Raw genomic sequence first — 24,792 nt, forward strand, 5'->3', positions numbered from 1 at the left:
TTGAAGCACTCTCTACCTAGCTGCTATCAAGCTAGGTCGAGAGTACAATATACAATTCTCATTTTTGTGTAACTGTCATCATTCCAAATAACATCAAATTTTCACTGATGTCTACTGTGCATGTAAAACTGCTCCTGAAAACTTAGGCCACCACCAAAACCTCACCCCAAGTTCAGAATGGCCCTTCTTACAGTGATATAAATAGTTTACTTATATAAAAACCTTATAAAGAGTCTCTCTCTCTCTCACTCTGCAGTATCTGGGAAATTACCCTAACCACACCCCCTTTTTTTATCATGGGTACTTTTTTTGCGAAATTTATAGCAAAATGATGAATCTAAGTCCAAGATGGAAGAAAAAGCAAGGATTTAATTTTTCTCTGTGCCTTGAAAGACTTTGGATAATGCAGACATTACAGTAAAATAAGTTTATAAAGTTTATTTGACAAAGGCCTAGAACTGACTTATCTGAAATGAAGAACTCATGACTGGACAATGCTTTTCTGTAAGCATTCCTAAGAATAATCATATTCCAAGAAGTACGCTTAACTTATCCCAAAAAAGGAGAAGCCTCCAATCAAAAGCTGAGTTTGGCCCTGCTCAATAAGTATGTATTCCTTCCTGTTCCTGTAAATGGAATCCAGGAACGAGACAGCGGGGTCATCACCATCATCAGGAATCTGCCATCATGCCAGGGCCTTGCCAGCCAACGGACATGCCTGCACTCCTGTCTGTAGCCCGAAGACAAACGTTGATCAGAGATTCCTACATCGAATCACAGAACAGAAGATTACTACGCAAGCCTGTATCTTTAACTCCAGCTCCTGTGACCAACCTACACCCAGCTAACTCTGACGTCCTTATACCTAGAGCTGCTGACCCTGTGTGCTCCAATCCAGGACAGAGGCTCCAAGAGAGAGACTGCGCAGTGCTTCAACTACTGATTGTTTAGCACTGTGGCAAGAAAATAGACTCAGACTCTTAAAAATGCTGCAAAGGTCACAGAAACGATTCTAAATATTTTGGGGTTAGTTAGCTGGTAGGATTTGCATATTGGTAACATTTATGCAAGTTTAAATTGATTGATCTGTTGTATTAACTTAGAAACTGTAACATGCATCTAACTATCTGGCTTCATTAAAGCAATTACTATATAGTTGCATAATACCTAATCAATTAATAAAAACCCTCAATAAAGAATTACTGAATCTTGACAACGGGAGAGAGAAGAGAGTGCGGAGTATCAGATGGTGATGACACTCCCTTTCCCCAATTCTTCAGTACCCCCCCCCCCCCCCCCCCCAATTAAATTGCAAGAAAGCCCTTCTCTGGCTGATCCGCCTTGGTCCCCGCACCCTGCTAGGTTCAGCCCAGCTGTCCAGACTCTCTTCTCCCTCCTTCTTGCAGTCTCTTCCTGTAGTCCCTCCAACCTTGTCTGCCAGCTCTCCTTTTCTGTGCAGCCCAGGATCAGAGACTGCCCTGGGCCATAGTTGTTTCCTGTCAGTGGTTCGAATGCAGGACGCTGCTCCACGTTGCAGTGCTGGGTTTCTGATGCCAAATTTTAGGTGACAGTTTTACACTTCTAATCACTACATAAGTTACTAATCCAAGTACGTAAGGTCCCTTTGTCTTACAGCTAGAAAAATCCATTACCCTATTCCGGGAAATGGTATGATCCCATCTCCCCTATAAAGTGATGAGATGTGAATCTTGTCCAGGACTTGCATCTCATGGGTGCCTAGGAACCTCCCCTTCCATGGTACAATGGTGCCATCTTCTTCTCCTCTGTTACAATCCTCACCCCCACCCTCTCTCTATGGCATGATCCTCATTCTTCTCCTTTCTGCCATCAGGAGAAAAGCTCTGTTTATTATTTGCTTCTGCCTCCTTCTCTGCCACCTGAAGTCTTAGCATGTGGTAAAAACAGATCCTGGGACCTCACACAGTTCAGACTACAGAATGAAACTAGCAGGGAACGGAGCCACAGTTAAATCCCTATATAGAAGCCACTGGGGGGAGTTACAACCCTAAACAAAGGGAACGGGGGTAACCTGTACGAAGAGACAGTTACAGCCCTGAACAAAAGGCATGGGGTAACCTGCATGGAGCGGCAGACACAATTCCAAACAAAAGGCATGGGGTAACCTGCACGGCACAGCAGTCACAACTCTAAACAAAAGGCACAGAGTTACCTGCATGGAGCGGCAGACACAACTCCAAACAAAAGGCATGGGGTAACCTGCACGGCACAGCAGTCACAACTCTAAACAAAAGGCACAGAGTTATTTGCATGGAGCGGCAATTACAAACCTAAACTCCTTTCTGGGCAGACTGGATGAGCCATTTCAGTCTTTTTCTGCCATCATTTACTATGATAGGGGAGGATGCAGATGCAGTAAGAAATGCTGATCTCCCCTGGTGGCAGAAAGGCTTTCACTGGGGAAGGGGGCAGTCAGAGTCATTGTGCCCTGCGCAGTGCAGGCATTCTTGGCACATACCTACTGGGCCTAATGGGAAATCCAGCTGCAATTTCTTGTCCAATAGGGTGCATTTGGATACCTGAGAGTTTTTCCAATCTTCTTCAGAAGAGCAGCTTAGAGAGAAATTGCTAGTATGGTTTCTCAGTGTAAGACTGCTAGAGGAATCGGGCAGGAGAGGGAGGATTCAGAACTCCTAAATATCTTCATTGCAGGTTTCTGTAATGGACAGGTCTTTACCACTACCATGGCACCTACGTGCATGTGGACATTGGCATTCCTAATCTGCTTCTGATCAAGCTCCAAGGGGAAGCGAGACACAAAATGCCTTATTATGGCATGGTGGCCAGGCAGTAGCACACTGCTGGACCTAACCACATGGGCTGAACACCTCTGAAATATTTTCTGTCCAAAAAAAGGGCTATCTCCTGTGTCCCAGGACCTGCTGTCAAATCTTTTATTAGCCATCACCAGAACTTTATTAAACACACTTCAATACAGAGGAGGGGGGAGGGTAGAGGAAAATTATACCTGCCCAGCATTAACAGGAATATTGACTGTAACTAAACTATATTTTCAGTCAGATCTAAATACCTACAAAGTCTACTACAAATCAATGCAAGCTATTGGGACTACCAACCGTATGTGTAGGGTACCTGCTTGAAGTGGCTCTGAGTTCCCTGTGGTCAAGCATCCAATTCAACGTCATCGTGATCCCTTATAAATTCACTGCCAAACAGGCCGATACAGTAAAGTCCGCGGGAGAGTGGCGCACGCACAGGCCACTCTCCTGTGCGCGCGATTCTGTATGCAAATTAGGCCCAGCAGTAACAACAGGTAAAAGGAGGCACTAGGGACACTAGTGCATCCCTAGTGCCTCCTTTTGGACCAGAGCGGTGGCTGTCAGCAGGTTTGATAGCCGACGCTCAATTTTGCCAGCGTCGGTTCTCGAGCCCGCTGACAGCCACGGGTTCGGAAACCGGACACCGGCAAAATTGAGCATCTGGGTCCTACAGCTTCCCCCCCAGCTGAGACTCACGCCTACATATTTTCCAAATCTTTGCTGACAGGAGGGATACGGTTTCGCTCCTGCCGGCCCTGGCACCAGTATCCAAATGACACTGTATGTGCTGCATAGAGGTCGGTGTCAGCAGTGCCACTTTGATTTTGGAGCTGGGATCAGCAGGAAGGGAAATGATTCTCTCCTGCCAGGAAAGACCTGGAAGACTTAAGGGAATGAGTTTTTGTTCTGGAGAGTTGGGCGAGGTGGTCGGGTGGGCCTGGATGCCCTTGTTTGCTTTGGGGGGTGAGAGAGGGGAGTGGATGGAGCCAGAGTCCCAACTGAACACAGCCTAACCCTGGGGTGAAATGTACTTTTGAATCTTATCAATCCTTGTAGGCATTGTATTAATGCTGGATAGTATACAGTATGTAGTATCAATGCCTAATGAGGCAATTTAAATATCTTTTTATTTAATTTGGGGCAATAGAATGGATGTTAGCATTACTGCTGGGAAATCAGCAGCAACTCTAATGTGCCTGCAAATGGGATTGTTATCTGGCTTAGCACATGGACATTAGCTAATGCTCATGTTAATACACCTTTAAAGCAGACATTAACACGCATGTCCAATAGCACATAAACTTCTAAATGTAAAGCACCTCTTTGGGTGCTTTACATCTGTAACTTTAATGCTGAAGACAAATTTAAGAGAGTCAGCGATTTTATAATTTTCTGTGTAATGTAAACCCATAAACGTGGTTTGCTTTTCTGTCTCTTCCTGGTGACAGGTATCTACTGATTGTGAATTATTTTGCGGGGGTGTCCTGGGGAGGGATAGAAACACAATGACTTTTTGTGGTTGTTTTTAACAATTACTGTCAGTATTATACCTGCTGCAAAGCCAGAGACATCTATTTATGCATTTATTTATATTTTTTTTTTGTATTTATTTTATTTTGTTCAGTGTTTAAGGCAGTGCTCTGGCCTGGGGCACCATAAGGAAAGGACCCTTCAATGAGCAGTGTACTGCACGGAAGAAAGGCAGGAGCACCTCTCTTTGGAGTTCGGCCCCGCAGAGCCCGGCGCTTGGCGGAAGGACGGCTTTAAAAGCAGAGCGGACTGGTGCGGCCACGGCAGCGGAAGTGATGGCTTTAGTCTCCTTCTTTTTGACGCCATTGGTTGTTCGTGGCTAATTTAGGCGCAGTCCCGCCTAGCACGGCCCGGAGCTGCCCTGATTACTTTAGCACCGAGTCCACAAACTGTCAGCCGAAGCGGAGGCCTCTGAATAAACCGCCACTAATTGGGAGCTGCTTAGCACTTCACTGACTCGCTCCAGACGGCTGGGTTTCAGCTGCCCTTCTCTTTTGTGTAACGGCTCAATCGTCGAGTCGGCAGGAAAAAGAAGGCTTTACTGGTCGCCACTGTCTAAATAATAGTTTTTTTTTTTTATTCATCCTGCGCCACGTCCTTAATTCACGTAGGAGCTGGAAGCGTTTCACAAATCAAGCTTTTCAGAAAATTGAGTGCACTACCTTTTAGGACAGGGTTTCCCCAATCTGTCCCGGTGTCTCCACAGGCAGTGGGGGTTTTCAAGATATCCCGAATGAATAGGAATGAATAAGCAGTTTTTCACGGCGCTCCGAATCTGTGACAACTGCTTATTTATTCATCTTCATTTGGGATGTCCTGCAAACCTTAAGAACATGCCATACTGGGTCAGCATCAAGCCCGGCGTTCTTTTTCCAACAGTGGCCAATCCAAGTCACAAGTACCTGGCAAGTACCCAAACACTAAATAAATCTAATAGCTGTTTATGGATTTTTCCTCTGGGAACTTATCAAACCCTTTTTTAAACCCAATTACACTAACTGCCATAACCACATCCTCTGTCAATGAATTCCAGAGCTTAACTATGCACTGAGTGAAAAATAATTTCTCCAATGCAACTATATATTTTTTGAGATATGGTGACCAGAATTGCACACAGTATTCAAGATGCAGGCTCACCATGGAAGCATTATGACATCCATCCTTTTATTAGCCATGCCCTTCCTAATAATTCCTAACATTCTGTTTGCTTTTTTGATCGCCACACCACACTGAGCCGACAATTTCAATGTATTATCCACTAAGATGCCTAGATCTCTTTCCTGTTGGTAACTCCTAAGATAGAACCTAACATTGTGTAAGCACAGCATGGGTTATTTTTCCCTATATGCATCACTTTGCACTTGTCCACGTTAAATTTCATCTGCCATTTATTTATTTATTTTATTTAGGGTTTTTATATACCAACATTCTCGATATAAAATATCGAATCAGGTCGGTTTCCATAGAACAAAACTGTTGCTGGTAAGGCATTACATTAAACATTAAACATTAAGTATTGAACATTGAACAGGGGTAAGGTGTTACATTAAACATTAAACAGAGTTTAGAACAAAAGAATGTATATCGGTAAATATAAAATATAAAATAGATGGCAGTAATTCGTCAAATAACATGAGTAAATGATAAGACTAACTACAAATAATTGGTAAATAACATAAATTCGTCAAATAACATGAGTAAATGATAAGACTAACTACAAATAATTGGTAAGTAAGGTTGGGATGTACTGGTAGGGGTATACAGGTGACTGTTGTCACTGTTGGTGGGCATTTGGAACCATTTGGAAGCCCAATCTTCCAGTCTCACAAGGTCCTCCTGCAATTTATCACAATCTGCTTGAGATTTAACTATTCTGCATAATTTTGTGTTATCTGCAAATTTGATCACCTCACTCATCGTACTCCTTTCCAGATCATTTATAAATATATTAAAAAGCACCAGTACAAGTACAGATCCCTGAGGCACTCCACTGTTTACCTTTTTCCACTGTGAAAATTGACCATTTAATCCTACTCTGTTTCCTGTCTTTTAACCAGCTTGCAATCCACAAAAGGACATCACCTCTTATCCCATGACTTTGTAGTTTTCTTAGAAGCCTCTCGTGGGACTTTGTCGAACGCCGTCTAAAAATCCAAATACACTACATCTACTGATTCACCTTTGTCCACATGTTTATTCACCCCTTCAAAAAAAAAATGTAGGAGATTTGTGAGGCAAGACTTCCCTTGGGTAAATCCCTGCTGGTTGTGTCCCATCAAACCATGTCTAGCTAAATGTTTTGTGATTTGATTCTTTATAGCAGTTCCCACGATTTTTCCCGGCACTGAAGTCAGGCTCACCAGTCTATAGTTTCCCAGATCACCCCGATCCCCTTTTTAAATATCAGGGCTGCTTTGACAATCTTCAGGTACAACAAATGATTTTAATGATAGGTTACAAATGAATTGAAATAGGTCTATGGGGCTGCCTCCATGACAGATTTGGGAAGCCATGCTTTACAAACTATATCATGCTCTTTAAATACTTTGCAACATCTCTGGAATAAGGGGAGGGGAATAGGAACATCATTATTGCTCCATGAAATGTATATATGCAGGGAGGAAGAGAGACCTACCACATAAAATCAGTGGGAGAGCTATAGTGGGACACATGATGTTTATTAGATTTAGAGATGATTTACTGTGTATAGGACCAGAGGCAGGAAGGCTTTTCCCTCATTTTTTTGCCCAGAAATGCACTCATTTACAGATGACTGATTCATTTTCAGACAAAGTCTAGTGCTGGACATGACCCAGAACCCCAGGTTTCCTGTGGTGGTGGCTCAGGAGTAAATTCTGCAGCAAATATTTTTTCAGTTCTGCAGGACATCTACATTTATTTGCATAAAATGTATAATTTTTCATGTGTAAACTACATCTGTTTTTGTTTATAACGTTGCTTTATCTCCAGTTTCTTCTGCTTTATCGCCACTCACACCTTCTGTCACTGCAGTCTGCTGTGTCTCTTCTAAGAACATTGATATGCCATTCTGAGCTACACCAAAGGTCTTCTCGAGTGTGGATGTGCAGGGGAAACATTTTCATTTGCTTCATTTATTTTTTGGTTTCAGTGTGTGTGTGGTTTTATTTATTTTGAGGGGGTGGGGATTTGTTTTGTTTAATGATTCATGCCACTTGCAAAACTAAAATAGACATTAAATTAAAAAAAACAGTCAAAACATGGCCCTTGTCGGGTGAAAAATTTGAGAAATTTGTTCCAGTCAAAAAGCAGTGGCTGATGAGCATCTGAATTGGCTAAGTATTCCGGTTTCAATATAGAGATAATAGGTTGATACTATTTTAAGAGATGTGTTAATAAAGTTTTGCTATAAAATTGAATAATATAATCTTTAGTAATAGAAATACAAGAGACAATAAATGATTACAAAAAATGCTGCTCAGAAGGCTGACGACTGCCTGAGGCCCATTGCGGAAGAGAGACAGATTACAATTCTTGAGCGTTTGTCTATGATATTGTCTCTTGTGTATATTGGTTTGTGGCAATAGGATTGGATTCTATTTCCCTCTCTTTGGTGCTTTTTGACTGTTTATATTGAGAGGAGTTGGCTTCTGTTTTTGTGTTACTATGTTAATGCCAGGGCTCTACCCTACAACTGCTGGAAAATGGGAAAATGTAACCAAAATGTAAACAGATTACATAGTACTAGTTACTAGGGATGTGCAAAGCCCGAACCTTTTGGTTTAGGCTTCGTTTTTGGCCCGCTGCAGGAAATATCGTATTTCCTGCGGTTCAGGCCTTTGTAATTTGGGGGGGACCCGAATTTCAGATTAGTGCACAGGAGTTAGTGCATGCTAACTCCTTTCGGGGAAAATTTGTTCGGGTTGCGGGGTCCCCAAACCAGGCCAAATTAGGAAATTTCGTTGAAATTGCCTAATTCGTCCTGAACGATAGCACATCCCTACTAGTTACTGTACCAAGAATACAGACCAACAGTAAACTAAATATGTGGGACAAAGCACCAAGGACCTTCCATGCTATAAAAGGGCATCTAGGAGAGAAGGTATAAGAAGACGGCAGATGTAGAGTGAAGATGCTCTGAGCGTTCCACCACATTCCTCATTTAGATTATCTTGTGTCCTGACGGTGAAGCGCAAGGGGACGGCATGGGTGTTTCCATCCAAGGTACCCTCTGTGGTAGTTGGTACCATTGAGAACTTCATTATTTGAACTCAAGATGTGGAGTTGCAAGGTGATCAGCCTTTGGAGACAGCAAGGGGAGGAAAGGAGAGCCTTAACCCTCTTGCCGTTTAGTATTGAGCTGAGGATGCAACCATTTGACTCTGTAAACAGACGTGCCAGAGCCAGAATCCAGGTGACATTGGATGATGTGACATAGTCAAAGGGGGGGGGGGGGGAGAATTCCCCTTGCTTTGAGCAGCACACTGACTGTGGGAGCCCCAGTGTGCTTCATTCCAGCGTTGAGTGCCATCAGAATTTCGGCAGGTGTTGGTGAGAGGATGGAGGAGTAAGGTGGGCTTAGAGGATTTTAGCCCACAGATCCTAATGGAGGGTCAGCGTTTGCTGGGCTCATCTAAGCCTTGTTCCTCTTTAATTGTAAAATTGATAAAGCCGAAAGTAGTTTGGAAAACTTGTGAGATGTTCTAGCTGGACTGGAAAAGTCCTTTTTTTCTTCATATGCAGGAATTGTCCAGTCAGTTGCAAAGTTCTATGGAGATATTGGTAACTTTGCAGCCCAATCTTGGAGATAATACCAGACAGATCGATTTGCTTGAAAATAATATTAAGAAAATGCAAAGAGGACTGCCTAAATAGGAACAATATTTTGCTGAATGATAAAATAGATTTAATAACACGATTAGGCACCATAGTTTAAGGTTTATTCCGTTTCCAAAAATATCTATGACTACACCTATGCATTTGTTAATGAGATGTATGATGGAAGTGTTAATTAAAGATTCCTAAGAAATTTCTCCTCCTTCTCTCCACCCCACTGCCATTTCTAGAGTTATTACTCGCCCCCTTTTCAGAAAAAAAGTTCAAAAATATCATATGAGAGCAGTGAATGCTGATCCATTTCTCCCTTATCTCAGATTCTCAAGGGAGAAGATGTGAAACCATTTTGTACTTTGATTGTTAATTTTGTATTACAGCAAGATAGAGACTTGGTTCTCTGTTTTTGTTTTTCAAGCATCGGGAGATCCAGTTTCTAAATTGTAAAATAAAAGTATTTCCAGACATAACAAATGCTATGCAAAGGAAGCAGAGAGAAATCCTTCTATTAAGGCTTAGAGTTGAATAAAGTGAAGGTCATTTTTGGTTTACTTTTCCTTGTAAGTGTGTAGTTACGTTTCAGGCTGTCAGGTATATTTTCCATGATCCCTCTCATCTCACTGCCTCTCTTAAGAAAGTGGGCTCAGAGCCTGCTGTAGTTTCACCCTCTGAGATTATACCATCTGTTAGACCTTGAAGTCCTTGAGTTGAAGATGTGTTTTCCTATTTTCCTTTTGGTCTACTATACTGTGACCTTTGTAGCATTTGAGTACCTATAATTATCTTTTTGATATGTTTTTCCCTAAATATGCATTCTTACAGATACTTTAGTGCTGTACAAGAGATTTCTTGCTGGTCATTTGTTGACTATTGTAACAGTCTCTTCACTATTGTAACAGGCCTTCCAGCATATGTAATCTGTCCGCTCCAAATAAAACAAAACTCTGCCTGCAATTTGCTAACAAATAAACTTTTACAAGATCATATTACCCCAGTTTTTTTGCAGTCTCTACATTGGCTTCCCATTTTATTATTTTTTATTTATTTAGATTTTATATTCTGCTTTTCGCACTTTTTTCAGCTACTTATTGTGTTCAGTACAAACTGGCTACAGAAAACCATTTTTTCAGTAATCCAATTTGAAACGTGTTTCCTCCCCATGGATCACTACGTCATTGAAAATGTATTAGCTCTGGCGTTCCTTAAGATCCTCAAGACAAGGACTCTTAGATGTTCCCTCTGTCAGGTTTGTTTGGCTTAACGAGACCAGGGAATATGCTTTTTCGAAGGCTGATCCCATATTGTGGAATTCCCTCCCAAAAGAGATATAATCTATCTCTGACACCAAATTCTTCAGGAAAGTGCTAAAGACTTGTCTCTCTTCTGAATGGCTCATAACTCCAACAGCTGAGCTGTTTAATATTTTGCATACAGCATTTTTCATTTGATTATTTGAACTCGTTGCTTTTATGTCTTGTTTATTCTATTATGAATGTTTTATTGTACCCTGCTCTGAACGTTGGAAGGGCAGGTAAGAAATCTTTTAAATAAATAGATAAACAATAAATAAATATAAGCTTAAAAATAATAAAATAGCATAAATACCTGATTATGTAATCAGGTGTTTAATGTAATAATTGAATGTTGTAATTTTAGATTTAATTTTAAAAAGTGATTTTATTATACTGAATAATTTGGAGTTTTTTGTTTTGGTAGTTTTGCTATGCTTTTTTCTTGTATTTATATTATATGTAGAATATGATGTGGTGTTTGCTCTGTTGTACTGTATCTTATGGTTTAAGGCTATTGTGATAGACTATATATTAAGATAAGTATGTTATGCCATTTCAGGCGCAATGTTTCTTGTGAACCAATACAATGTGCAAACGGCTATTGGTATATAAAAGCCATTAAATAAACGAATAAATAAGTAAACTAATCTAGAAAAAAGAGGTGAAATTACCCCCGTATAAAGCTTTGATAAGGTCTCATCTGGGAAACAGAACAGAGCTTGGACAAGTCACTTTGCCCTCCGTTGCCGCTGGCACCAGCTTGCAAGTGAATTTTAAAAGCCCTGCGTGCGCAAAAAAGGCAGAGAGACGCATGCATATAGCGCTTATTCGCACTAGGGTGATTTTATAAACACCACACGTACCTGCGCAAGTACCAACGTGCAAATATCCTTCATCTTGTAAACAGGGGCGGAATGGGGCGGGTCAAGGGTGCCGTGGGGCAGCGCCAACATATATGCACGTAAGTGCGGACGAACTCAGTGCACATAGGGCTCTTTCCTGCACTTATTTACTTCTGCTGTTTATCAGGCGGACTGCGTGAGAGGTCTGGGCAAACTGGGGGGGGAGTGCAGGCTAAAGAACCAGGGGGGTCTTGATGACCTAGAGACAGACTGGGCAAACTGGTGGAAGAACTGGTTAAACTGGTCATGTCCTTCATGCGCACCTGTTATAAAATTACCTGACTTGCACGTGTAAAAGCCGACAAATCCTGGGGAAAGTGCACGACGATCCGATGCTCGTGTAAATGCTTAAAATTAGGAGCACACGTACGCGAGCTAGGCCTATTTTATATAATACGCTTGCACTTGCGCGGGCGATGTCAAATTCCAGTGCATGCGCTCATTTAAAAGTTGCCGTCTTGGATTGTTAGCCTTTTTGGGAGCAGGGACTTCCCTCCTCTTCCTTAATTGTGACTTGCCTCAAGCACAGGTTTGGAAAAGGTACAGTAGGCAATCAAATCTGATACGGATTCCGCTAAACAGTCTGAGAAAGGGATTCTCTTAGTTTGCAGTAGAATTTCAAGGCAGCTACTTAGTCCAAATTCAGAAATAGCCATAGTCCCCCCTCCCTACCATGGTTAAAATGTTGTAACTTTTCACGCACAGTGATTAAATGATGCTCTCTCCATCTTTGGAGCTTGTAGGTGTTTAGCTATCTGTACAGCACTTATGAGAACCGCTTAGAAAAAACCCCCGAAATGTTTTTGTTTTCCGCTTGTGTCCCGTGCATTATGAAGCTGTCTGGGTTTTAATACGCCATGGACGCGGCAGAGCGCAATCGTTTTCTAGTTATTAGATGCACTCTGTAAACATGTGGCCCGTGCTGCTGATGAGCCATGTTAATCTCCTGTGCTGATTAAAGCAGGTTTGCCCAGAGGAGGAATTAACTGAGCCATTGTTCGGTATTGGCCTCTCGTCTGCCTCCCTGAAGGGATCATGCATTCCCTCTGATCAGCCTCTCTCCTTGATGCATGAGAGGAGCTGCCTTTTGAGTTGACACTTTTCAGTCGTCTGAAAGTTTTTTTTGTAGCAATCCTCCGAAGGAAATTAATGCGGTTATACTTTAATTTGCTGGAAACAAAAGAACCAATATATCTCATTTGGTGTATATGCAAAGCACTTCACCAGTTTAAAGTTGGCAAGATCTCCTGGAAGGTTTTAATGAACTGAAGTAATTTTCCTTCGTAGTAAAATTTTATAGCCCTGAAAGGTCTTTGCACCATTGCATGTGCCCACAGACACAGGAGCATTGTCATGATTTATGGGTGTGAGGGAATCCTAACAACTCTACCATATGAGTTTCCCGCAAGTTCTGCAACGGCCTCACATAATGGCAGAGTGGCAGTCAGGCTGCGGATTCCGTCCCCGCTGATAGCAAGCAGCAGAGTGTACAGTATGGTGGTGTTCAGCGTGGTGAAAACCAACCCCCCCCAAAAGTGCAAGAGTAACAAGACATGCAGCCACTACTTGAAGTCTCTCCCAGATGTTTTGATCGTTTTCTGATGCCTGAAAATTGTAAGTAAAAAAAGGCATTGAAGTGGGAACAGGAGGGTAGCCAATACCATGTCATTTTCCTGAAGGCTTCAGATTCCTGTGATGTGTTGCATGTGATAACGTCATGCTGCAGAGGATCAGCGGAGGCAGCTCTGAATGCCAAGCATAGGAAAAAATATCCAATTATTCAGATGCAAAATTGTTCTAAAAAAAAAATAAAATAATTGACCTCGTCAAAGATTGCTGTCTGCTAGGTATTTATCATCCAAGGGGGTCCAGTGGATCATGATGATGTAAAAACAATTCACAAAATTCACTGTGAAAACTCAGAATCTCCAAGATCATGTTGGTTTCTCTATCTCCTCCCCTCCCCACTCGATTTCAGTTTATCATTCCTATACAAACTTAGGGCCCATAGATACAGAATGATGGAAAAGCCTTAGAATATCAGGCCCCACAATCCACTAAATCTTAGCTGCTGGAAATTTAACTGGATGATGGGCCAGGATTAGGGGTGCAAGCCTAAACTACCAGCATTCTAACCATTTCTAGTTTTTGTTGCTTTTCATTGGACAGAAATATAAGCGGCAGACATTGGACACATGCAGCCCACACAAAAATGAACGAAGGAGTCCAGTAACAGTGTCGTCAAGGATGCGTGATCTTTCTTGGCGGCGCTTAGTTTATTAGAAATATGGTCCACAATTGTTTTTGGTGGACCTTTTATTACAATTATAACCTTTCTATATGTAATAAAAGTCCACCAAAAATAAAAAATCGGATCATATTTCTAATAAAATTTCCTTCTGGGTTTGTGTGTGTGTTGGGGGGGGGGGGGGGGGGAAGAGTGTGTGAACTTTTTGACCAAATCAGTAACTACTTGGACATCTGAAGACAGACAGACAGAGACACACACACAGACACTACCCAGGTGGATAACACAGGCGGATTTGTAGCTCGGTTTAATGGGATTTTGTTTTGTTTCGTGCTTTTCATTTTATGACTGCATACTGTTGATTTGTAGACTGACACTGGACGACCCATGTGAATGCCGTGTGGTCTGAAAGATGATGCGTCACTTATGTTGTAGGAGCTGACTTTTATGGGGGGGAGGGGGTTCCCCTACAGCTTTACTCTGGGGGAAAATAAGGTTGAACGAAAGAAGGGGGAACCTCTGCGTGAAGAGCAAATGCCTGGCACATCTGTTATGAGCACCTTGGGACCATCTTCCTGTGAAAGTGCCAGTTCCTCTGGACACTCGCTGATCTCACCTATATATATAGCCGATAACCCAGCACTACTGCTTGAGACTTGCTATTTGTTCACTAATTCATTTCTCTATCCTTAATTTCCCCATCCCCAGTCACCTTTCCAAAGCTTTCCGCTGACTATAGGCTGCAGTACTTGGAGCTATTTTTAGGCTGTTTTCGTCATAAGATGCTATTCAGCTGTCCCTTTTTTGCTAGAGAAAATGTCTTAACAAGTTGAAAGGTCATATTAACATTTTATTCAAGGTCTGTCACCATAGGATTTTAGTGTTATATGAAGTGCGTTTCAAATCTTTAGATTTTGAAAAAACAAAACACTTTTATTGAAATATAAAATCCCAGATATCACTTTGGAAGACTTTTGACATTTGAACATGTTTCCATATAAGGGGTTTAATACTAGCCAGGGGCTAATAGTATTTTTTTATTTTTATTTTTTTTTAGTTGCACACCTCATTAGGACTAACTTTACTAAATAGAAATCAGGGGCCATTAGATAAGATTGGAAGGGGGAAGACTCAGGAAGAGTTTCAGCTCCGAAAGAGTAGTGGATGCATCGAACACCCCTTACCCCCATGGGAGGGAAACTCCTCGCGAGCACATTCAAGATGGCATGGAGGAGGGCACAGGCGGTCCTTGGTGGTGGGGACATGAAGGCAGAGTTGCAGATTAAGTTTTGTGAGTATTACGGCAGGAAGGAATTTTTTTTTTCCTCCTTTCATTTTTATTCCATTGTTTCTCTGGGTTTTGGAAATCGCTTGTATTTTTCTTACAGCCTTGCCGGTGAAGAGACAGTGCATCGCGCGCTATGGCTTGTACAATGCTTAACATGGCTCCCTTCCAGAGCACGAGCAACGGAAGCTGTAGGGAAGCGAGTTAGCAATGTTTAATTGATTTCTTTCAGCACCGTGAATTTCAAATGCAAAATACCTTGAGGATTAAAACAAAAGCCGCTAGTTATAGGGATGTTTGCAACTAATGATTTTTTTTTTTTTTTTTTTTACTACTTGATCTCCTATAATTCCTTCAGTTTTAATGGTTGAGTGCTAAGCTCTCCTCTGGGTGATTTCCGATGCATGATAGTGCATTGTTACAGAAGTCTAAAGCAGGATTCTTTCTCTCTTTGTTTTGTAGGTGATTCTTATTCTGACAAAGTTATATGACTTCAACTTGGGGAGTGTGACTGAAAGCTCACTTTGGAGGTAAGCAGATTAAAATTTGTTTAGCAATTGAAATGGAGTGGATTATATCGGTATGTCTCATACACGGTCTTGTATGCTAAAATGTGTGTATTGCTGGTTGCAATTTGTGGTGAATTATTGAGTACTTGGGTGCGCCATGCTACTATGTGCAAACTTTTATAAGTGCTGAAGTGTCAGCACACCATGCATGTCCTCTCCGTTTCATCTTTTATTTGTTGGTTGTGCAGTTAGTTCACACCTATTCATTCGGAGCTCAAGGCGAGTTGTATTCAGGTAGATATTTCCTTGTCCCCAGAGGGCTTACAATCCAAGGGCCTCATTTACTAAGCATTTCTCCCATAGACACAGAAAAGCCTCAGTAAATCAGACTCTTAGGGGCAGATTTTCAAAGCCCTACGCGTGCCGGGCCTATTTTCAAAAGGCCCTGCGGCGCACATAAAGCCCCAGGATGCGTGTAAGTCCAGGCGCTTGAAAAAAGGGGTGGGGCATGGGCGGGGCCGGAGCCTCCAGGCACAGCAGCCATTTGCTGCGGTGCCCGGGATCGCGGGCCGGCCGTTGGCCTGCTCGCACAACCTACACCTGCCCAGAGGCAGGTGCAACTTATAAAATAAAGGTTTGGGGGGGGGGGGGGGGTTAGGTAGAGGAAGGTGGGGGGACGGAAGGAAAGTTCCCTCCGAGGCTGCTTCGATTTTGGAGCGGCCTTGGAGGGAACGGGGAAAGCCAGCAGGGTTCCCCAAGAACTCAGCGCGTGCAAGGTGCACTATTGTGCACCCCCTTGCGCGCCAACCCTGGATTTTATAACATGTGCGTGTCTCTGCGTACATTTGTGCACGGCAGATTGTGCACACAAATGTACGCCCGTGCGTAGGTATTAAAATCCGGCCCTTAGTTTGTACCTAAGGCAACAGAGGGCAAAGTGATTTGCCCAAGATCACAAGGAACATCAGGGAATTTGAACCCTGGTTTCTTTGGTTCTCTGCCTGCTGTTCAGCGACTCGCAATGAAATGATTCACCCTTGATGTGGTCAATGGCTGGCTTCTTACGGTTGGTGCCCCATGAAGTCTCAGAAATGTTTAGGATCGCACAGCAAAGCAGGCAGTTAGAATATGTGGGGTTGACTTGAAACATTGGGGAGATACAAGGGAGAGGGGAGAAAGTGAAGGACAGGAAGGGCATGCATTTCATGCACACTAACTCACATACCTAAGGCACAGTGAAAAAGAGAACCTGATAATAATCTTTCATAAGTGATAAGTCAGTCCGAGATCGCCCTCGGGATAGCCCTACATGGGGATCCTGGATAAGACATCGTAAAAAGATAGTACTGTGTTTTCAGAAATACCTGTGCATATCTAGAAAATCAGCTCTTCTTATTGTGTGACACATTTCCAAGAAGCGTTCCTGCTCAGTAAATACTAGGATTAAATATTATATAGGTGGTCCTAGAGTCAGAGAGTTAATATTATAGCACGTTTCTGTAATGGGAGAAAATGCCCTAGCGAAGTTATTCTGAGTTTTGTGTTTGAAACTTTCTGATTTATATTTGCTGTTCCCATGTTGAATTTCATTGTGGAGCTAGGATGAGAATGAGAGTCAGGCACATTCAACACAAGAAATAATAATGATCCCTGAATTCCTACAGTAGAAATGACAGGGCATGGTAGGGACTTTAGGAGCAGGCATTATGTCATCTGCAAGCCATTTGGTTATTCAATAATAATGTACTGCCAAATGAATAATAAGGCTTTTCATACCTACAGCAACATTGGGGGTATTTATGTCTTGCAGGCTGCGATGTGTATGTGAACATCGTGGTTTTTCATTTAACTATAAGTGCAGTCCTGTCACGCAGTCTCTGCATTGGCAAATCCCATATTTATATGGCAATGTCACAGCGCTTTTGGCCACGTGATGTGAAATGTTGATAGGCGGTTAATAAATTGTTCAAATAAATAAATAGAAATACTGGAATTCTTGTTAGGGGAAAGGATTATGTTGGTGAGAGCAGTGCTGCATAGGAGACCAGGTTTTTGGATGTCGATCTTCCTTGGTTCTGATTCTTTCGCTCAGGACCTACAAGTTCATGCCGGAGTTGCCATCTCACAGGGATGGTAACTTTCGAAGCGGCGTGCGGGGGGGGGGGGGGGGGGTGTACATGGGGTGCGCATTCGTCGGCCCGCGCTCAGGGACGCACCCATTTTACAAAATAGCCTGACCGCGCGCACGCGTCCGCTCAGTTTTAAGTGGACTTTTACATTTTACTGCTGCAGATCTTCTACTTTTTAATAAAGAGGCATTTATTCCTTTACATCCTTGTTCAGACTCCGACTTCCAAAACTTCTTTTTCTGTTAGCAAGAGACTTTTTTTTTTTTTTTTGTATTTTGTTACTGTCCTGCGCCAGTGACCAGGGGGCGAGACTTGAACTAGAGAGAGAGAGTGGAGGAACATTGCTGGCAGCGTTATTTAATAAAGAGAAGGGTCCCTGATGCTATTTGTGAGTAGTTTCGTGCATTTTGGAAAGACTGGGATGATATTAAAAAAACAAAACAGTATCCCTTTAAAATTTAGGAAATCTGGAAGAACAGCTTTGACGTTTGAAGCCTCTTATGATGGTTAAGCCATTTAAAATAAGGAAAACGAACCCTAAATCCCATTTCAAGACATGGTCGTTCAGGCAGGCCTACCCAGACGCCAATCAAACCTAGAGCTCCTCCCCCAGCCGCTCAGGGCTCACCTGCCTCCCTGTATTTTATGTTCTGTGATTAGGATGCAGTCTTTATAGCTTCACTTGTCCAGCACCTTTATCCCTGTACTCCGCCTCTATCGATGTATTATAATGAAAAGATGTAAATAATGTTACCTGTGTTTATTATGGTTTCTCCTCTCTCTACGTTTACCTCTTTGCTTTTCCCCCTTCTATCTTTCTGTTTTCCCATCCCCTTTCCCCCCCCCCCCCCTTTTCCTGCCTGCTCCCACTTCCTGTTCCTCGTTTATTGTAATTCCTCCTTCTCGAGTTGATTGTAAACCGGTGCGATGTGTCCCACGAACGTCGGTATATCAAAAGTTCTTAAATAAATAAATAAATACATTTTAAAAATGATCGTTTAGATATACTTTGCAGGATTTTTTTTTTTTCTTTTTGTCATGATTTCTGGACTTCCGAGAGGTCAATTTTCAAAGGCATTTCCAGTGTTTTACCCTCAGAACTCAGCTCTTTGGAAACTGCTTCTTCTCTCTGTGCCTATGTAGCCTCCAAACCTGTACATTTCTGGACACACATGGAGGCCCACGGACCACACAAAGCCCCTTGACCTCCCTGGGTTTCAGCACGGGTGGGGAAGAAAATCTTTGCAAGGCCCTTAGGGTTTTTTTTCCTCTCTGGGGGGGGGGGGGGTGTTAAACACACCAGCTCCAAACACACACAACAACTACTCATCACAGCTGTGCCGCTGTTCAAAACAAAGTCATTACTGAAGCCGATCCCAAAATAGCCCACGACTAGACAGTGCACCACTGCTACACAAAGTCCACAAGGGAAGCAACAGTGAAAGAGAGAGAGAGACTCTATATATGAACCACTGTAGAGGGTGGATTTCAGAAGGTGGGGGTGTGGTTTAGGGGGGATGGCGTTACAGAAACATTCTGAGGTATTGATAGTAAAATTGACATCACTAAAGATTTGCAGTCATTATAATGGATGAAAAGTATAACTAGAGGACCCTTTAAACCTCACCCCACCTTCCGAAACCCACCCCGATTCAATGTCCTGTCTCTCTCTGTGATGTATTAATCAGCAAGCGAAAAATAGCGCAAGCGCGAAAATTTATTGCGCCTTGCGGAAATTGCCTATGCGATGCGGGAGCAGGGTAAATAGCCTAACCACGCCCCTTTTTATCACGTGCGCTGTTTCCACTATATTTATAGCATTTTGATGAATCTAGTGGTAAGATGGCAACTTTAAAATGAGAGCGCACCTGCGCCCGTACGCACTCATATCTGCGCATGGGTGCACATGTGCTAGCATTTTGTATTGTCTGCGCTTATAAAATACACCCCGGCGCGCAAATGTGTGCTCCTAATTTTAAACACTTGTACGAGCATCTGCTAATTGCGCATTTTCCATAGGAAATGTCGGCTTTTACACACGCAAGTGAGGTAATACAGGAAATAACCAGTTTGACCGATTAGTCCACCAGTTTGCCCAGTCAATTCCTAGGACATCAAAATCCCCCACTTGTTATTCAGCCTGCACTCCCCAAATTTTACCCAGACCCTTCACTCAGTCAGTAATTGGCTGTAAAGAGTGTTATTGTAACTTACACCTGATAAACAACGCGAGATTTATAAAATAGGTTGGACATGCACGTGTGATAGATGCGCACAGCAGCGGGCAGATCTCTTTTAATATTCACCCTTAAAGTTCCTCTTTCTTTCTCTCTAGCTCTGGAGTATCTCTGTCTGATTTGAGTTAGATCGGCCTTTGACTCTAAGGACTTTCCCAGGCAGGACGCCTCTCCTCTGGCACCTCACAGTCCTCTTCTCCCTCCGACTCCATGGAATCCCTTCCTCCTAAAGGAACTCCTCAGGATCCTTTCCACTCTTTTCTGGGATCTCCAGGAGCTTCCCTCCTGGAGTCCTTCTCGGTTTCCTCTGAACCTTTCCTGTGAAGGTCAGGCCCTATGATCTCCCTCCGTGAAGAGGTGACCCCCCCCCAAACTCGCCAGGACTCAAGATCTTGGAACCCCTATCCTTCACTTCAGCTTCTCCCTTTGCACCGGGGGATACAGGGGGTTTTTATGCCCTCCTAGACCCTCTCCCCGTGAGGAATGGTACTGCTCCCTACGTACTGACACTACACTGACATCTCATAGGCTAACGGGTAAAACTGGTAAATTCATTGCCGCGCATGTTACAAAATCTCCCCACTTACATGAGTAAGAGCCGGCTTACGGGGGAGGGGCTAAATGTGTGTAAATTACATAGTAGAATCTCTAACGTTAGATGCCAAAAATACGTGAGTAGAGCAGTAGTGGTGCTCTACGTATTTTTATTCATTTTATTTATTCCACTTTATATTCTGCCGTTTCCATATGTTCAAGATTTATCCAGTTAAATCTGGAATGTGGCACTTATCCAGGCAAGTTCCAGTTTATCTGGCTAAGTAGTATCATTTATCTGGATAAATCTAAAAATCACTATTTATCCATCTATCTGACTTAGCCTGTCATCTGGCTTTCCTGCTACTTAGCCGGATAAATCAGAATTTATCTGGACAAGTGCCATGACTTAGCCAGAATAAATTGGAATGCATCTGGATAAGTGCAATATGTGTTTGCGCATTATTTTTATGTGCGTGTGCACGTTACTGGCTGCGTTTACACATGTTTTATAACTTTGTATATCATATGTGTGCAGGTTCTAAAATAGATGAGATGATTTTAGCGCATGTACAGGTAAACATGCTGGGCTAATTTTCACTTCAGTGATATGTAGGTGCTGCCTGGAGCATGCACATTTTTATCCATGTTTCCTCAAAGCCCTAATCATAATATTTAAATGCCATCATCCTTGGAGATCTTGATTTGTAGTTTGTATGCACCAGTAGAGGTGCAACGAGATGATTAAACACGTTAGGTAATGTTTGTTAGAAAATCTGGCTTGCTGTTAATATCACTGAAACTCTCAAACAGATATACCACTAGTGAGAAAAATGCTCCAATTAGAGCAAAAAACTTAGATATATTTGAATCCTCAGCCACTTAACTAAGCAATTAAAAGATTTAGACTAGGAAAAATGCCAGTAATATTTGTTGAAAGTATAGTTCAGCTCTGAAGAGGAAGGAACTAGAAAAAAGTGAAAGCCACGTGTGTTACCATATGGACGTTACATTTGTACATTGGAAGAGCTACTGAAAATTTTTTATTCACGTCCACCAAATATATTCCGCGGCATCAGAGCAATTCCCTATGAAATGTTAGACGAGAAAGCGAATGCATACTCGTGTGCCGTAACATTTTGCAGATATGAATTCCTTTGTGTGTATTTTTCGAGTGAAATGTTATTGAAATTGTATTAGTTAATACATGTATGACCATTTAGACAATAAGGGGTAGATTTTCAAAACTAGCACGCGCGTGTCCATGTGCGCATGCTACACGGCGCGCACACATGGGCACGCGATTTTATAACATGCGCACGCCGGTGCACGCATATTATAAAATCGGGGGTTGGCACGTGCAAGGGGGTGCACATTTGTGAACCTGCGCGCGTCAATGCCCACAGCCTTCCTCAGTTCCCTCCCAGTTTGCTCCAGTTTTTAGGAGCTGCCTGGGAGGGAACTTCCCTACCCCCTATTGTAACTTTCCTACCCCTTCCCCTAACCTTCCCGCCCCCTAGCCCTTTCCTAACCCCCCCAAATCCTTATCTTACCTCTTGCGCCTGCTTCAAGCAGGCACAGGTTGCACACGCCGGCACCCTGCCGGCACGCAGTCCCCCGGCACAGCGGTAAATGGCCGCTGTGCCGGGGGCCTCTAGCCACGCCCCCCCTCCCCGCCCCTTTCTCGAGGCCCCAGGACTTACACGCTTCCTGGGCCTTTGAAAATAGGCCCGACGTGCGTAAGGTTTTAAAAATCTGGCCCTAAGCATTCTCCATGAATTGTTTGTTTATGAAATGGAACATATTTTCTTAATATTATTAATGTCTTAAACATTGCAAGCAAGGCAATACAGCATTTTCTACAAAGTTTGTTGCAGCAAGATTTTACACACTACAAGGTCAGTATTCTAATCTATTTAGACGGATAACTGAAAAATTATCCATCTAAATGGCAACAATGACTTATTTAGAGACTTTATCCGGCTAAATTCTAGCCAGATAATGAGTTATACGGCTAGCATTTAGAGGTTAAGATACAACTGACTAGAGTTGCCAAATGTTCTTCAACTGCTAGCTCCTCAATATTCTCTGATTCAGGGAATCCAAGATGTAATATACCTCTGAATCAGTTTGTAAAAGTACTGCCTTCACTATTTCAGAAGGCAGTAATCATGAATGAGTGTGCTGCTGATTTTGGGGTGCTGCCCATTTGCTGCCTCTGTTCTTGCTGCTGCCCTGCTATCATGATCCTTGGAGATGGGTCTCCCAATTTTTGCCCCTGCTCCAAAGCAAGAAGGAAAGTATCGGGTGGCAGTGGCCCACAGTCTCCCAGTTATAATTTCTTGTGGCTTGCATCGGCTTCCAATCCTGGCTTTTGTGGCTAAAAAAAGTCTCTCTTAAGTTTACAGCAGGATTCTTTTTTTTTTCTCTCTGCTATTAGTACTGCTTGTACTGCCGACAGGCTGGCTTAGCCCTGCAGCAATGCCTAATCCTACATAAGCTGTGTAATCATCCAGAGGAACTCGGCAAAATATAATGCCAAAATTTTTTATTATACATAGTAATTTAATACATCATTATTTACATACTTTTAATACAAGTCCCACTATGTAACCCAAAATCCTCCTTACATTAAAAATTATCTCAATCATACTCTACCATCCATTCACACAATTCATACTACTCACACCACATAAAACCATCAAATTCAGTGCACTTATAAACTTAATGCTTGTATATATCACATATAACAGTGTGTGTTAACAAATATTGTTATACATGAAACTTTGAATATTTTAAACTTTGAACAATTATTTTTCAACACTTGGATTTTATATTATATAATTCCAAAAGTGAATCATTTTTTATTCAAAAAAATAAATAAATAAGTATTAGGCAGGATCCCAAGGGATAGAAAGATTCCATGCTGCTTATCCCAGGGATAAGCTGTGGATTTCCCAAGTCCACCTTAATAATTGTTTTTCCATCGATAAGCATGGCATTTAGCTACGCATACTGGGTGACACCATCCGTGATGTAATGAAGGCGGAGCTTTCTCTCTAAGCTTGAAGAGCTTTGAAGTGCACATGATTTCGACTTCCCGCGCTCCTTGAGCTTCCCTCAGTTTTTGTTTTCCGCGGTACTGCACGGACGTGTGGAACTCTCTCTCTCTCATCACCTCAGAAGACAAGAAACTTCACTTCGAAGAAATGAAGACAAGATGCCTAGAAGCCCAGGATTCAAGTACTGCTCATGCGGTAAGATCATGTCGGTGACCGGGCATAACTATTGTTATTTATGCCTCGATCCCAATCATGATCAGACTGCATGTAGGGACTGTGGAAGAATGTCCCCGCGAGCCAGAAGACAGAGGGCAGAGAAAATGGAGAGGCTGAGGCACTCGTATGCCCCCTCTCCGGCGGGTAGAAGATCAACAAAGTACTCCCAGGGTAAGTAGAAACCCTGGTCCGAGACTTCTCGACATGCACATTTGGCTTCGGAGAGCAGTGTGCGGCAGACTGCGTCGTCAACCACGCAGATTGTGTCGAGCACTGCTTTGGATACAACGCTTGTGCCATCAAAACCTGCTTCGAGTCGCCCTACTCTGCCTCGTCCGACGCCTTCGATGCATGCGTCGACCCCATTGAAATTGTCAAAAGCCACGAAGCATCTAATTATTGAACATGGGAAAAAGTTAATAGATATGGATGTGAAGGTAAATAATTTATTAACTAATGTTCAAAATATACAGGGGTGGATTTTAAAAGCTCTGCTCACGTAAATCCGCCCAGATTTACGCGAGCAGGGCCTTGCGCGCCGGCGCGCCTATTTTTGATAGGCCGCCGGCGCGCGCAGATCCCTGGGACTCGGGGTTTTCAGTCGGGGTTTTCAGTCGGGGGCGGGGCCGATTGGTGCGGCGTTTCGGGGGCGTGGTTTCGGGCCGGGGCGGTTCGGGGGCGTGGCCGCACCCTCCGGAACCGCCCCCGGATCGCGTCTCGGAGCGCGTGGATTTACATCTCCCTCCGGGAGGCGTAAATCCACGGATAAAGGTAGGGGGGGGGGGTTTAGATAGGGCCGGGGGGGTGGGTTAGGTAGAGGAAGGGAGGGGAAGGTGAGGGGAGGGCAAAAGAAAGTTCCCTCCGAGGCCGCTCCGATTTCGGAGCGGCCTCGGAGGGAACGGAGGCAGGCTGCGTGGCTCGGCGCGCACCGGCTGCCCAAAATCGGCAGCCGTGCGCGCACCGATCCTGGATTTTAGAAGATACGCGCGGCTACGCGCGTATCTACTAAAATCCAGCGTACTTTTGTTTGCGCCTGGAGCGCGAACAAAAGTACGCGAACGCGCCGTTTTTAAAAATCTACCCCACAGAGTGTTGAAACAGCACGTGTTTCTGATAATGTGATGCTGCATAATGATATTGAGAATTTGGAAAATCTGATGCGGATTAAGAATTTAAGATTCGTTAATTTTCCTTATACAAGGCTATTGTCTCCATAT

General features: G+C 43.0%; 1 protein-coding gene across 1 annotated transcript in view; it reads left to right on the forward strand.

Moving 5' to 3' along the window:
• Window positions 1–24,792, forward strand: part of SORCS3 (sortilin related VPS10 domain containing receptor 3) — a 1,039,444-nt gene that overhangs the window by 85,197 nt on the left and 929,455 nt on the right. The window contains exon 3 of the mRNA XM_029610742.1: window positions 15,351–15,418. Within this exon, the coding sequence (XP_029466602.1) occupies window positions 15,351–15,418 (68 nt within the window). The remainder of the gene's footprint in view (window positions 1–15,350; window positions 15,419–24,792) is intronic.

Source organism: Rhinatrema bivittatum, chromosome 7, assembly GCF_901001135.1.
Source record: "Rhinatrema bivittatum chromosome 7, aRhiBiv1.1, whole genome shotgun sequence".
Taxonomy (NCBI): Eukaryota; Metazoa; Chordata; class Amphibia; order Gymnophiona; family Rhinatrematidae; genus Rhinatrema; species Rhinatrema bivittatum.